The sequence below is a fragment of the Podarcis gaigeae genome, assembly GCF_964106915.1.
Source record: "Podarcis gaigeae genome assembly, chromosome: 2".
In the NCBI taxonomy this organism is placed as follows: domain Eukaryota; kingdom Metazoa; phylum Chordata; class Lepidosauria; order Squamata; family Lacertidae; genus Podarcis; species Podarcis gaigeae.
Genome location: NC_139679.1, coordinates 98,200,818 through 98,216,235, shown reverse-complemented (window position 1 = coordinate 98,216,235; position 15,418 = coordinate 98,200,818). Strand labels below are relative to the sequence as shown.

Here is a 15,418-nt window from a genome sequence, read left to right as displayed (position 1 = left end):
ACCTCTGTGGTTGCAACAGTGAGCTCCTGCCCGTGCTCCCTTATAAAACTGCCAGCATATTTGCAAAGCCAAGCCAGGTCTGGAATGTTTTCAGATTGGTTGGGGGGGAGGAACCAACCATATGTTGAGATTCCTGCATTGGAGGAACTAGATGTCCCTCGAGGTCCCTTCTAATTCTACAATTCTGTGATTCTGGGACTGGCACTCAAGGCGCTTTCTCAAAACTCCAAATGTGCCCACTGCATCAAAAAATGTTGTCAACCGATACATACAAGTTGTGTGTGTGCTGTATTCACAAGTTTGAGTGAGCACATATATTGAAAGATTTCGGGCAGAAGGTAATGGAAACCAGTGCTTTTTTTCCTAAACAAATGTTTAGGGGTACTCTCATTTTGACTCAAGAAAATCACCATTTTATAGTTCAATTCGGGAAAAATAAATACAGTAAATGGACAAAATACAAAGATTCACAAAATGTTTAGGGGTATGCGTCCCCCTGCGTCCCCCCGGGGGGGGGGGGGGAAGCACTGATGGAAACTATCAACCTTGTACAGAACAACCTTGCATTTACAGAGCAAAATATCCTTTTGAATTATATGCTCAGCACATGGAACCTTACAAAAGGACAATATGAGTGGATTCTCTGTGGCCTTACCATGGCAAAAAGACTGATACTGAATTGGAAAAGTAAAAATGCGGCTCCCTTCTACGATTGGATTGAAGACTTATACAAATTTGCAACATATGAACAACTTGCACATAAACACATACTTGCCATTGATAAATTCAATGATATTTGGAATCCAATCTTGCAATTCCTGTAATAGGTTAAGATCTGGTGAAGTACAATAACAACTATGTAAAGGAAAAAGGAAAAGGAAAAGAAAGCATGAGCGAGTGCATAAAGTTTGGGAGAAGGGCACAGTCCTGCTCCTCATTTAAATGTTGATTATCCATTGCAATTGTTGAGCTAATTCTGATTACGCTTCCTGGGGGTTGGACTGGCGGAATCCTTTCTAAAGCTTGCAGCAGCAAATGCAACTATTTCTAAGCATGGGAAAATGCCCATGCTAGAAATCCACATCTTATCCATATGGGGGCACTATGTATACACTCATTAACAGTGAAAGGCTTGCCGAGCTTCCTGATTTCAAGCTCTTGGAAGTGAGAGTGTGTCGGCTCATCTTTACATGTCACGCTTCCTTCTTCCTTCCTTCGTGCCTCAGCGAACTCCTCTGTTTTGCTTACAAAAGGGTGTTGTGAAAGACGACGTGTTTTGGGGCCACCGTGGCCGCTGCATCCTCGACCGCCTGCAGCTGGACGGCAAAGTCGCCTATGTCACCGGAGGAGGCCAGGGGATCGGCCGAGCCTTTTGCCATGCGCTGGGGGAAGCAGGGGCGAAAGTAGCTGTGGCGGACCTGGTGCTTGCCAAAGCAGAGGCAGTAGCATGTGAGCTGCGGCTCAAAGGTATGAAACACAGATAGCAACAGGAGAACATCTGCTTTTTGTGCTGAAGTTCCAGGCTCAATCCTTGGCATCTCCCGTGGTGCAGCTAGGGCTGGGTTGGGGGCACGGCCCCTATCTTATGGTCCCTAGCCAATGGCAACCAGCAAACAGGGAGGTTTGGCTGGTGCCTTCATTATACACCTTTAGGCACCAGGTGAAAATGTTCCTCTTCAACCAGACCTTTGGCTGATTGACATCCAAAGGCCTTTTAAATGTGTTGTGGGAGGGGGAATTATTGGTTGGTTTATATTGTAATTTTATCTTGCAAACCCTCCTGGAATCTGCGGGTGAAGGGCAGTGCACAAATTTAATAAAAAGCAGGGGCCTAGCTATGTAATTGGGTATATATGCTCACTTTGATATATTTTTCCTGTTAAAAATATGGATCATCCTTTCCTTGGAATAGTGCCTATTCCAAGTAAGTACGTTCTTAGCACCGGGACAGTAGAAACAAAACTCTTTACGGTGCTATGATTGAAGCGAGCTTAAAATGTGAAACAACACATGTTTAGAGTAACTTTTTAAAAACAAACAAACAGGCTTGTCTTTTGTTGCTGTAGTTGTCCCCTAACACAGGGTTTCCCAAACTTGGGTCTCCAGCTGTTTTGGGACTACAATTCCCATCATCCCTGACCACTGGTCCTGCTAGCTAGGGATGATGGGATTTGTAGTCCAAAAACAGCTGGAGACTCAAGTTTGGGAAACCCTGTTCTAATGTATCTGGACATCTAGAAGTAGTTGTAAAGCCTGGTGGGAGGAAGGGAAATGCTGTGTGTTTCACAACTGAAGGCCATCCAAAGAGCAGGAGCAGAAGACGATTAAATCCAGGGTCTAAATTTACCCAGCTCCACACTAGGCATCTCCAGACAGAGATCTGTGCCTGAAGCCCTGGGCAACTGCTGCCAGTCAGTGTTAATTATACTGAGCTAGATAGACCATTCCTCTGACAGTATAATCTTCTATGCCCCCAATGTTCTGGACACCATTCAGAACAATTATGCACTTTGTTTATATATTACTTTACTTTTCTACTCTATTCTTTCTCCAAGGAGCTCTGGCTAGCATACATTGCTCCCCACTATTTTGTCCTCAAAACAGCCCTGTGAGGGAGAATAGCATATGAAACAGCGAGTGCCAAAGGTCGCTGCCCCAAATCCAACGCAGCGTCATTTACACAACTCTGACTTTTTAGCGTGTACCTGGACATCAACATTTGCCGTCAGCGCTGGTTCCTGTAAATGCAATTGTATGGACCTTGTGCAAGCCACCAGGGCAAAGGCAGCCCAGCAGGCATTGCTTGTCTTGACAAACCTCTCATTGTCTTTGGCTAGAACATTTGTTAGCACAGACCAGCAATTGCCAGTAACATCCTTAGTCCGGGATGCAACGATTCTGCTCTTGCCGTCTGCCGCCGCGAGCTCTCCCGGTGTCATTTGGCAAGTTTACATAATTCAGTTCCCAAGCATGGCTCTTGTACAAAGGCGGTGCGTATGTTTCTTCTTAGAACAGCAATGGAAAGGTCAGAGGTGGGATGTTCACAAGTGGGACGCTGCAACAAAATGTTGCAGTGCAGAGGGTTGCCAATCAGTGTGCCAGCCACTTCAGTCGACTCCATTCCGTTTCCCCAACTTCCTTCTGCTCTCTCCAAAAGCTAGTTGATATACTGTGGCCACTGAGATTGCTCAGTCCTCATTGGGCTACAGTGGTACCTCGGGTTACATACGCTTCAGGTTACATACGCTTCAGGTTACAGACTCCGCTAACCAAGAAATAGTGCTTCTGGTTAAGAACTTTGCTTCAGGATGAGAACAGAAATTGTGCTCCAGCGGCGCGGCAGCAGGAGGAGGCCCCATTAGCTAAAGTGGTGCTTCAGGTTAAGAACAGTTTCAGGTTAAGAACGGACCTCCGGAACAAATTAAGTACTTAACCTGAGGTACCACTGTATTTTCTTTTTGCTCTCCCTTGCCCTCAGTTAGAGGTTTTTACTGCTGCAAACAGTCAAGTTTCTCCAAGGCAACATAAAGCGATGACACTCACCTTGCAGGTGAGAGACTGGGGGTGGCGGGTGAATCAGTACATTTGGGCAGGTGTGTGTGACCTGCGGCTTAAGAGTTATTCCGTCCAAGGGGATTGTTTTGAACAATAAAGCAAGTTCTCTAAAGCTACTGCCTCGACTCTTTGTTGGTAAACAAGGACTAACTTAGCTTAGCCGGATCCTTGTTGCCTAGCAGAGATGATTCAACCAGGAAAGCAAATTACCCTATATAGAATTTTTCATTGGGGTACTTGAAGGAAAAATAACATACAATGAGGCATGACTGACGGGAACAGAGGAGAGCAATCTTTTGTTAACCGGTTCTATATAATACACATCAATCAGCCAGCAAAAGAAGGTGTTCCATACAATAAATCATGTGTCAGCTGTGGCATTTAAGATTTTTCCCTAACAAAGTGGAGCCAAACAGCAGCTATTGCTCTCCCTGCTCTTTATGCTACCAGAGAACACGTCCGCTGCATAGCCACAACAAATTAGGGCCAGTTCTGATCAAACGCCGTCTAGGGCTCTTTATTACCTTCATGTGCAAATTGTTACGGGCGCATCGCACATGCTAAAATGGTTGCCAGATCAAAAATGCTGGCTCAGCTCCACTAGGGGGGCATTAATAAATCAGGTTGCTTCCATGGGATCCAGACCTGCCAACTCTCTCATATTAAGAGGACACCTGATAGTAAGAGAGAGCCTCTGGCTTTGAAATTCAATCCGACCTTGCCTCTCTTCCCACACCCCTAGCCCAGTCAACACCATCTTCATTCAGGCTTTAAAAGCAATGTCATTAAAACCATCTCCCCAATAATTTGCTTGCTCATGAAAATGAGCACCCGAGAAGCTGCAGGGTTGGGTGAAGGCAGACATTTGTGCAAGACTTGAGCTCCTTTGCAAGGAAAACTCTGCAAGAAGACCTTGACGAACCTGAGCTCCTTTGCTCCCATAGCTAGGGAAAGAGCATTGCTTGATAGCTATCCTAGGGTTAGTCCTTGACTCCTCCAGTTCAATCAGGCATCTCCAACCTGCGGCCCTCCAGATGTTTTGGTCTACAACTCCCATGATCCCTAGTTAACAGGATCAGTGGTCAGGGATGATGGGAATTGTAGTCCAAAACATCTGGAGGATTGAGGTTGAGGAAGCTTGACATAGAGAGTTGCTGCCAAACGGAGTTGGAAAGGATTGGGCCAGATGGACCAGAAGTTGGACTTGGTTTAAGTTTGGTTTCAAATACTTAAATGTCTTCAGATGAAATATATACAAGTAAATAAGGATTTAGGACAGCAATCTGATGCAGACTTACTTGGGAGTCATCCCCATTTAATTCAGCAGGGCTTATTTCAGAGAAGACATAGAGAGGATGGTTATTCTTCCCTATAACAAGGCAAAAGGCTTGTTTTCCCATTCCAGTGTGGTCCATACCTTCTGTCTTTACCTTGTGGGGTAGATTGGCTTTGGGAAACATGTAATATAATATTACGAAGATCCTTCAAAAAGTGCACTTCTCCAAATTCTGCAGAGCAATTCTGCAGCCAAATAATGCTTATATTAGGGTAAAGTGTGCATAAAACTGCACATCTAGTAAAAACAACAAACATGCATTATAGCAGTAGGGAATTTGCTTTTCAAAGAAATGTATATTAGGCAAAGCTGCATACAAAAATGCATATATTAGGAGAAACATACTCTAAAGCAGTTATGGATTTCCTTGAGGGTAAAAGTATATATATTCACAAACAGATGTGGAAATGTGGAGAGTAAAATAAGAAACTGAGTGAAACCAAAACTGACAGATTTTTCCACCTTAATCTAGAGGTCAATATAATGACAAATGTATAGGAAAATGTTCCTATACAAGATGTTTCAATACAATATTCAGTTTTAGCTTTGAGGGTGTGATTTTTGTTACATTATAATTATGTTTACATTTTATTTATTTAATCAGTTACACTTTCAAGACTATTGCTCTGTACCTGAGTTTTCTTTCTCTTTCTCTTTTCCATTCATCCCTACTCTTTCTTTTTTTATAACTCTCTGTAGAGATTTGTTTCATGTAGGAATATGTGAAGAATTATTATTATTATTATTATTATTATTATTATTATTATTATTATTAGCAAAATGTGAGCATTTCACCCTTCTAAGCCCTGCTTTAGTTTAACTAGCTCAATGTTGAAATGTGTTGTGGTTGGCCATTGGATCAGCTGCTCAGGCCAGTGTCAATCAGGAAGCCAGGAAACCCAAGCTTCCCAATCTCTTCTTTTAAAATCCTGGAGTAGCTATCTGCTTATTACAGTTTGATAAGAATGAGCCAGTTTAATGATCTCAAAGCCCGACTTAGCAGGCTGACCCTAGAATGGGCACAATATGCAACCAGCAAAATTATGATCAACTATAGGGCACTTTTGAGATGCACTTTTAAAATCCTCACCTAATTTTGTTCCTGCAACTACCCTGTGGGGCCCATTTTTCACAGGAGTCAATCGTAGATGGTAAAGAGAAGGGTTTGAGCACGACCGACAGGTGAGTAAGTAGCTCAGCCAGGATTTGACTGTGGATTCAGCAAGCAGTTAATGCCCCAATACATTACCTCAATAAATCATGGTGGGGTCTGTGTTTGGCCGCAACTGTACCCAACCATATTCATAGTGGTTAGGTGCATTTACACGTACCTGGAAGTTGGGAAGTGAAAGCAAATACCTTGGCAAAGTAGCTGTCTTCTTTGTTTACTGTCAGAAAAGGGGCGTGGGAGGGACAGGGGAGATCCGGTTCACATGTAAATATGGACCTACAAAATGCACAAACCGAAACACAGCCATTCTTTGACATTCACACTTCTCTGAATTTTGCAATGCAGAAATAGAGGGAGGCTGAAATTGTCAGATTCCCCCATCCCCAATCATGTGAAAGGCATTTTCCAGACTGAGCCTGCAAAAAGCAGCATAGCATGAGCAGAGAGCAGCAACTGCCAAATGTAATTCCTGGCTGAAGGGTGGGCCAATTAATCTAACCCTTGTCCAACTACGTTGCAAAAGTACCCTAAGAAAAGGTAAAGGCCACTTCCCACAATGCAGTTTTCAAGACATAAGGGAAGTTCAGGGCTCCATCCCTGATTCTAATAAATTGAAATAGGTGCAAATGGACAATCTGAATGGCATTCCCCAAACTTCTTCACTTTCTTCACAGAACCTGAAAGCTGTGAGTCTCCTTCTGGATTCACAGTGTCCATAGCTCTGCTTCCTGAGGCAGCTGTGGGTACTAGCATTCTCAGATATATTTGCAGCCAAGAGACAACCCCCCCCCCACACACACCCCAAATACAGTGAATTGTATTCTAAAATTGAAGAGGGGTGAGAAGGAGACGCAAATAAAGATTTCAACAACCAACAGCAGCATCTCAAACGTTTCAGTAGAAGAGTTGCAGTTGAAATCCTTTGCCAGTAGATGGCAGGGTGTTCAAAGCTTCGGCGAAAATCCAAAAGCCTTGCAAGGGGTTGATTGTGCATAGCCCTTTTGAAATGTTACTTTAAAAAAAACCACATACAGTGGTACCTCAGGTTACAAACGCTTCAGGTTACAGTCTCTGCTAACCCAGAAATAGTACCTCGGGTTAAGAACTTTGCTTCAGGATGAAATTGTGCGGCGGAGGCAGCAGGAGGCCCCATTAGCTAAAGTGGCACCTCAGGTTAAGAACAGTTTCAGGTTAAGAACGGACCTCCAGAACAAATTAAGTTCTTAACCTGAGGTACTACTGTACACTGTCGAAAATGGCTTTGCTTCTTCGAAAACTATGCATCTGCAAATTATTACCACTACTGTATTAATTGCAATGACACACAGTAATTAAGATTGTGGAAAGAGCAAACCGATGACAACATCAACAAAACCGCAAGCAAGTCAGATGTTTTCTGTTTGTTTTGCTTCTTCATTTAGGGATAAAAAGCATTGCTATAGCAGCAGACGTAAGCAGACCGGAAGATGTGCAGAGGATGCTTGCTACGATCGTAGATAAGTGGGGCACAGTCCATATTGCATGTAACAATGCAGGGATCAACATGAATTCACCAAGTGAAGCTACCTCCCTGGAAGAATGGGACAAAACTTTCAATGTGAATTTGCGAGGCTTGTTTTTGTGTTGCCAGGTGAGTATCGGACCCTGCAATGCTTCATATAAAACATGTTTCCCATTTTTTAGTGTTTAAAGCAATATTGCCAGAGATTTGCTAGCAAGATCCTGGCTACTTTACAAGGTTCTAGCAAAAATAATTTGCCGACACTATATTTACTAAGGCGTTTCCTGATGGAAGTTACGGTATATCTTGCAAATGAGTCGCTCGGATCTCAATTTTTCTTTGTGCAAAATTGACATGTGAGGGCCCTCTCTCTCACACACACATGGCCGTCTGTTTTGCATGGCTATAATGCTGTTTTCATGGGTGATCCTTGGTGGAATGTTTCTGTGATTTGTGTTCTGAAACTTCCCCTCAATAGCCACTGCTTATCTGCTTATCTGCTTATCTTTCCACTATACAGTACTTTCCTGATCTGCAGATGTGCAGGCAATTTCTGTATCTGTCTGCACAGGAAGTGTGCAAAAGAGCCCAAGAGAAACATTACCATTTAGGGGTTTAATTAAAAAACAACACACTATTTTTTTTTAGTAATTTATTTATTTGATTTATTACATGCCCTAAGGTCTCAGGGTAGTTTAAAACAATTTTTAAAATAACATTAAAACCAGTTTATAGCAAATTACAATCACAGGAATAGGGCAGGTCATAAAAATAGGCTCCTGAAGTGTCAAAGGCTAGGGAAAAGAGGAAAGAGAGATCTTGCACAAGTCTGATGTTTAGCTGGATTGAAATTCTGATAAAATAGGTCTTGCACAATACCTCTGACTTAATTTTTCCTGATGTATGTACCACAACACAAGGATAGCTTAAGTTGGTTAGAGCATGGTGCTGATAACATCAAGGTTGCAAGGTTGACCCCCGTAAGGGACAGCTCTCCTCATGTGCCCTTCACCCTCTCCACATTCGCTCTGGAGGGTTGCAGTAACACCCAGAACAGATTTACAGGGTGATTGAGGGAGAGGGAGGGAAAGTAGGTTCTGTTGTACAGCAAGAAATCCGTGAGCTGACAGAATTATTTAATTGGATATTGACCACAATATGCAACATAGTCTCTCGCAATGTGCTGAGATTTTGATAGAATAGCTACTCCTGTCTGAGTGGTTGAAACTCTGAAGTAATATAAATAACATAACATAACATAACATAACATAACATAACATAACATAACATAACATAACATAACATAACATAACATAACATAACATAACAACATAACATAACATAACATAACATAACATAACAACATAACATAACATAACATAACATAACATAACATAACATAACACAACATAACATAACATAACATAACAACATAACATAACAAAACATAACATAACATAACATCATAACAACATAACATAACATAACATAACATAACATAACATAACATAACATAACATAACATAATAATAATATACCGTATTTTTCGCTCTATAAGACGCACTTTTTCCCTCCTAAAAAGTAAGGGGAAATGTGTGTGCGTCTTATGGAGTGAATGCAGGCTGCACGGCTATCTCAGAAGCCAAATCCCTCTTGCTGTTCTGGCTTCTGGGATTCAGAATATTTTTTTTCTTGTTTTCCTCCTTCAAAAACTAGGTCCGTCCTATGGTCTGGTGCGTCTTATAGAGTGAAAAATACGGTAAATAAAATGCCTTTGGTATGTGGCAATTGTTGGAGGGAGGCATGCTTGCATCATTTGGGTCACTAAAAACAAAATGGCTGGCTGGGCTCAGGTGAGGCACAAGCAAAAATACAGATGTGACTATAGAGACCACTCACCAAAATGTCACCACCCAAAAACTGCTCTATTGTTACTTACCAGTTTTTCAAAGAGGAACTCTAGATTAAATGTTAAACAAATAAAAAAAAATCAGGCTGGCATTGTGATGATGATATCATGTGGACAATGTAAGATCAGCGCCGATTCCACAATAAACTTCAGTCTGTAATCACCTCTTGTTAGCATTCAGTAATATCACAATCATCTCATTGGATCAGACTAGCCACCTAGGCGTCACCATATTCTATCTGCTAGAACAGAAGCGTACAGAAGCACAGACCAGTAACAGAACATCCCACTGCTATGGCTCAGCTTCTGGAGGTTTTAAGATCTACAGTCCAAGCTACAAACATAGAAAGCAAGGATTAGACATGTAAGGAATTGCTGTGGAACTCTCATTCAGAGATTGAAAACATTCAGTGAAGAGTGGGTGATAAACACTTCTAATATGTTAATTAAATTAAATTATGGCTTTTCTTGATTTCTCTTTCCTAAATCCATGAGAATATCAAATTCAATATAGCAAAATATAAAACTAAGCATCAATGGCAGCAATGTAGACAATCATTTTAGCACAATTTAAAAGAACAGCCAAACATCAATATCAGAACTCAAAAACTCTCCCTTCAGGGCCAGCTCTTTTGAAAGGATTTAATTATAAAAGGCAGACTTAAAGAGGTGTATTTTATACATCCATTTAACACTTGGGAATGAGACCATGCACAGCTCAATTGGAAGGGAGTTCTTCAATCTGTCCCCACCTCTCAAAAAGATGGGGGGGGGAGGTGGCCCTTCAAATCATGTGGCCTACAAACATTTAGAGTTTTTAAAGTCAAAACCAGCAAGTTGAATTGGGCTTACAACCAGTGCAATGGATACAGATTTTTTTTTGGGGGGGCGGGGGAATGCTTCATTCATCTTGCATTTACTAATGATACAAAAACTCAAGCTAATATTTTCAGCATCAGCTCTAAGGACTTAAAGCAGAGACCCCAAATTTGCTGACGGCTTTTGGGAGCCGCACTTTGGGAGTGCACTAAAATGGCTACGTAAACTTTCCCGCATTAACCATTTCCCCCATATCAAGTTTTTACATCAAGCACTTTAGAGAAGGGGAAAATTAGTTAGCACATAAACTCTTCTGAAAAGTGAGTACTAATTTATTATCATGTCATTATTAGCGGAATCACAAAAGGGGTCACTGGTCTTTCCTTTAATTTCTATCACAGGCTGCAGGCCGCATTATGCTGAATCAAGGATATGGGAAGATAATTAACACAGCATCTATGGCAAGTTTAATAGGTGAGTGATGAGAGCTAACAGTTGTGCTTCAGAATCCATATTTTAATTACTGCCAATGCTATTTGAATCAATTAAACCTGTATTGCGCAGAAGTAAATCACTGACATTTTGTATTAGGGAAAATGTACTACAAAAATTTTATTGATATCATTTTTCAACATTTATCTGTCCTCTCCATTTTAGAGCACTTATTACTCCTATAAGGAGGTGGGGTTAAAGCCCTCTGAAGCTGACACATTTTATTATGTAAGAAAGGTGTTGGGTGTAATCTACATTCACCCTCAGAGTGAAAGGCGTGTTAATCCTTTCACCATTTATATACAGGACTGGAACTCAAGTTCCTTGCCTTGGTTGGTGGATGTTTCCACCTCACGATGCACCCAGGAAGCTCACAGCCAATCTACCCATTATGCAGAATGATGTGGTAAATGGTAGGATTCTGAAATGTAGCACTGGAGGCTGCAGGTAGGTTAGGTATAGTTGTTGTTTTTAATAAAAAAAAGTTCTCTTATGTGAGAAGCTTCCTACAAGAGTATGGAATGAGCATGACAGTGTAGAGTTCTGCCTAATGTGCTGTTTTCATGGCACTTGGAGAGCTTTTTATGCAGTATAAGAAGTGAAGTCATACAAGCATGGGGTTATTGTTTTGTTTTGTTTTGTTTTGTTTTGTTTCAACTACCTCTTTTGTGCTTCTATCCTGTATTTTTATCTTGTGAATCGCCTCAAGAACTTGAGGGCAGTATATAAATTAAATACATAATACGGTCATACCTTGGAAGTCAAACAGAATCTGTTCTGGAAGTCCATTCAACTTCAAAAACATTCAGAAACAAAGGTGTGGCTTCTGATTGGCTGCAGGAAGCTCCTGCAGCCAATTGGAACCCGCATCGGACGTTTGGGTTCCAAAGAATGTTTGCAAACCGGAACACTCACTTCCGGGTTTGCGGTGTTCAGGAGTCAAAACGTTCGACTAGCAAAGCTTTGTCGACCAAGGTACGACTGTAATAATAATAGTAATAGTAATAATAATAATAATAATAATAATAATAATAATAAATATTTTAACGCCCACCTTAAAGCTGACATGCTGGAATCCATAGTTCTACTACTCCATTCTATATAGTGGGGAGAACAGCCCCGAAATACTGCAGGTGGAGAGCCACCCTGTATATGGAAATTGCGCTCTGATTGGTCTCCAGCATCGTCCTTTGAATTGCTCGGACAATTTGATATATCCTTAGGCCAGCTCCTGGTTCCAGAAGGAGAAGAGCCGTGGTTCAGTGACAGGACATTTTGCATTCAGTAGGTACCAAGTTTGATCCCTGACATCCCCAGGCAAGGATGGGACTATCCCCTGCCTGAAACCCAGGAGAGTCTCTTCCAATCAATGTGGACAATATTGAGCTAGACGGACCCTGTGGTCTGACTCATTTTTTTAAAAAAATAATTTTTATTGACAAACCGATCAAATCACATTAGTTCCAAATTACAAAACCGAATTTTAAATTTTTGTTGGGGGTACCCATGCTTCAAGCTCAGAAAGGGTCCAATCCTCTCATCTTTCTGCTGCTTTGATGTTCACAGTTCTGTCCATTCATCTCTTTGTTGTTTTCTTTTACAAATCATCTTTCAATTTTCTTGTTATTGTATTTTTTTCCTTTCTTTATAATCTCTGAAAGTCTCCACAAGCGAGTTGAAATGAACGTTGTTGTAGTCCTGTGTGGATTTTCACATTAGTCCAAAAGTCATATTCAAACGGCAGACACCACAGTGGTCTGACTCATCAAAAGGCAGCTTCCTGCCTTATTCCGGGTGTGACGTGTGCAGGCATCAGAGCTACCTCAGCTTTAGCTCTTAGAGCCAAATTGGGCCACACCTGCCTCTGCTGATTCACACCTATGTCTGTACCTACCCTCTGCCCTGTCGCCTTGTCTATCCAGGCCCATTTGGCCTTGGAAGATGGTCTTTGTTTGTTATTGGCAATGACCTTTCCGATCCCAGCCTTGGGCCCATGCCTGAGAGTGTACCCTTGTGTGCCAGCTGGGCTCTCTTGCCTCTGCTCTAATACCAATTGTTCTATTTGATGCTTCTTGCCAACAGGTGTCTCCCCACTTGCGCTGTTGTATCAGCCACATCGTCAAGGAGCCAATAAAACTATTGCAACATATGGAACGAAATCCCAACTGCAGAGCTAATCTGGAAGGCAGTTACATGCTGGTGAACTGAGGCCCATGTAACAAAAATTGATCAATTACACAAATTAAGCGTAGCCCTTTAGGAATTTGTTTTATTGGTCTGGACATCTGTTGCAGGGTTGTCCAAATCCAAAAATCAAATGGTGCCTGTGGGCTGCCAAGTTAGGCAAAAAAAAAAAAAAAAAGAGAGAGAGAGAGAGAAATCCAGTAGCTATAGAAGTGCAACTGAAAAGCTTGATATTAATATCATGTCCATCTGCTGAATGTTACATAAATATGCAGTCTTTTTATTTTCCTTGGGAATAACATTTATTTTTACTGTGCCCAGTTTGACATTCTATGACATTCTGTTCAGTTTATTACTTAGTAACTTTAACTGTTTCTTCAGGGGGGAAAATGCATTTATAATGTTGCTGTTAATTTTTTTTTCAAGTGCTTTTACCAGCTGTTTCACTTAACGGTTTTTAACACCAGAGATGTCGCTCTTGCCCAAGTGGAAGGCATTTTTTTGCAAACAAAAAATAAGGTTATTTTTTTTAAATAAGGGGAGGAAGATACTGGTCTCAGTTTAGGACAATATCAAGTCCTGTAGGGATTAAAGTAAAAAAATAAATAAATGCATTCCCTATATTGTTTATTGTTCAGTGGTAATGTACAATAAACGGTGATCTCTCCAATACCTGACCCAGAACACGTGATGGAAAGCGAAGGCTGAGGTCTACAGTGCACCAGATTTGATTATGGCTTTTGTAGAAGTCCTATTTGAAGTAATGGGATTGCGATAGTTAGAGCTTGTTTCCATGCCACCTTTCAGCCAAAAAGGTTCTCAAGGCAGCTCACAAAGGTTCACACACGAGAATAAAATTCAAGGAGGGAAAATGTACTCTTCAAAAGTTTAAGTCAACAAAATGCAAACCTTTTTAATGTATTTTTTTTTTAAAAAAAAGACTGAAGTCCAAATAAATCCATGGTCCTGGCAAAGGCCAGTCCCCACAAAAATGTCAGAGAGAGCAGGAGTAAATCCTTAGGGAGCAGTTCTTCCTTGTAAGCGTCTCAGGAAGAGGGTAGGGGCAGGGCAGGTATAAAACATGACCCCTTGATGGTCTAGCACAGTCTCTTCCCTGCACCAATGTCTGCAGGAATGAAGATTGCACAGCAGCAATGCTCAATGGCCTGGGCTGCATGATGCATGTGGCTTGCAGTTTGGCTGAAAGGCCAATGGCTGAAAATGCACTGTGAATATAGATTACAAAATGGCCATTTAACACCTTGGCAATTTAGACACCATTGGACTGGTAGTAAGTGTTCCCTAAGTAAGGAGAAAAAGAATTGAGGATGAACTTTCCTTATCAAATGACTGAAGAACAGTAGGCCTGGTGATTTAGACTAGAGAGGCCAGACATAATCATGATGCTGACCGCATTACTCCAGCGTTGATATTCCTCATTCTCCTCAAAGGCTCATCCATTTCTCAGGTTACAGAGTCTGTATGTGGATTGTCCTTTTGGATTTTGGGCTAGCCATGTTAAAGGCTGCTCACAGAGGACCATTAATTAATTAAATGTCGTTTGCAGAATGTCAAATTGGGCACAGCGATGGTTCTGAGTCAGACCATTGATCCATGTGGACCAGTACGGTCTTTCCCTAATTGGCAGCAACTCACTGGATCCGTCTCAAACATAATGACACCACTGGACTTGTTTTCTCCCAGCAACCCCCTGAGCATTATGACCCCTGAATTGTTCACCTGCATAGATTTTAACCTGAGCCAGAGAAGAATTCTCAGCTGGTTGGTTCTGATGGGAGCTCTAGTCCCCACATCATCTGTAGGGCACCGTGTTGGCTACTAACTAGATTACCGAATAGCTTCTGGGAAGTTTGGAAAAGGGAGAGAAGGAAAAGAACCAGTCTTTGGGAGCTAATTGCTAGAGATGGGAAAGTCAATGCATCTAGAAATGAATGCATAATGAATGAGCAGCATAAGAGTGTTATTCTTTAGGATATCCTGGTGTGAAATTCAGTGGCAGGACTACAAAACCATTACATTTGGATTATAAAGGCGTGAGAGACCATGTAATATGTTTACTTAAAAATATACAAGCAAAGCCTGTTGGAAGCAAACACAAGCATTATGAACACTGGTTCTACATCAGATTCCTCAAGTAAGCAGTGGTACCCAATATGCTTCAGTTTTCAGCCAGAGCCTTCTAAAAAGGCTTAGCTTTCTGTCTCTCTCTCTAGGTGAAAAGTGTGGATTTCCAAAGCCATAAGGGAGAGAGTCACTAAGGACTTGCAAGTCAAGTCAAAGGCATCTGTAAAGTAGAAGATCTTGGAAACATTTTAGACTCCATTCTCTGAAAAGGAATCACGTTTAGACATTCACAATGTTTAAACGTTCCGTGTCAGGCCAGCATAAATAGCTTCTCGCTCTTATTAGGGAGCAGCCTAGAAACACCTC

The 15,418-nt window shown here is 41.5% G+C and overlaps 1 protein-coding gene across 1 annotated transcript in view; it reads left to right on the top strand.

Moving 5' to 3' along the window:
- The window catches only part of LOC310837590 (uncharacterized protein), a 54,728-nt gene that overhangs the window by 20,050 nt on the left and 19,260 nt on the right, over positions 1–15,418 (top strand). The window contains exons 7-9 of the mRNA XM_083724427.1: positions 1,254–1,467; positions 7,484–7,692; positions 10,693–10,765. Coding sequence (XP_083580553.1) covers positions 1,254–1,467; positions 7,484–7,692; positions 10,693–10,765 — 496 coding nt within the window. The remainder of the gene's footprint in view (positions 1–1,253; positions 1,468–7,483; positions 7,693–10,692; positions 10,766–15,418) is intronic.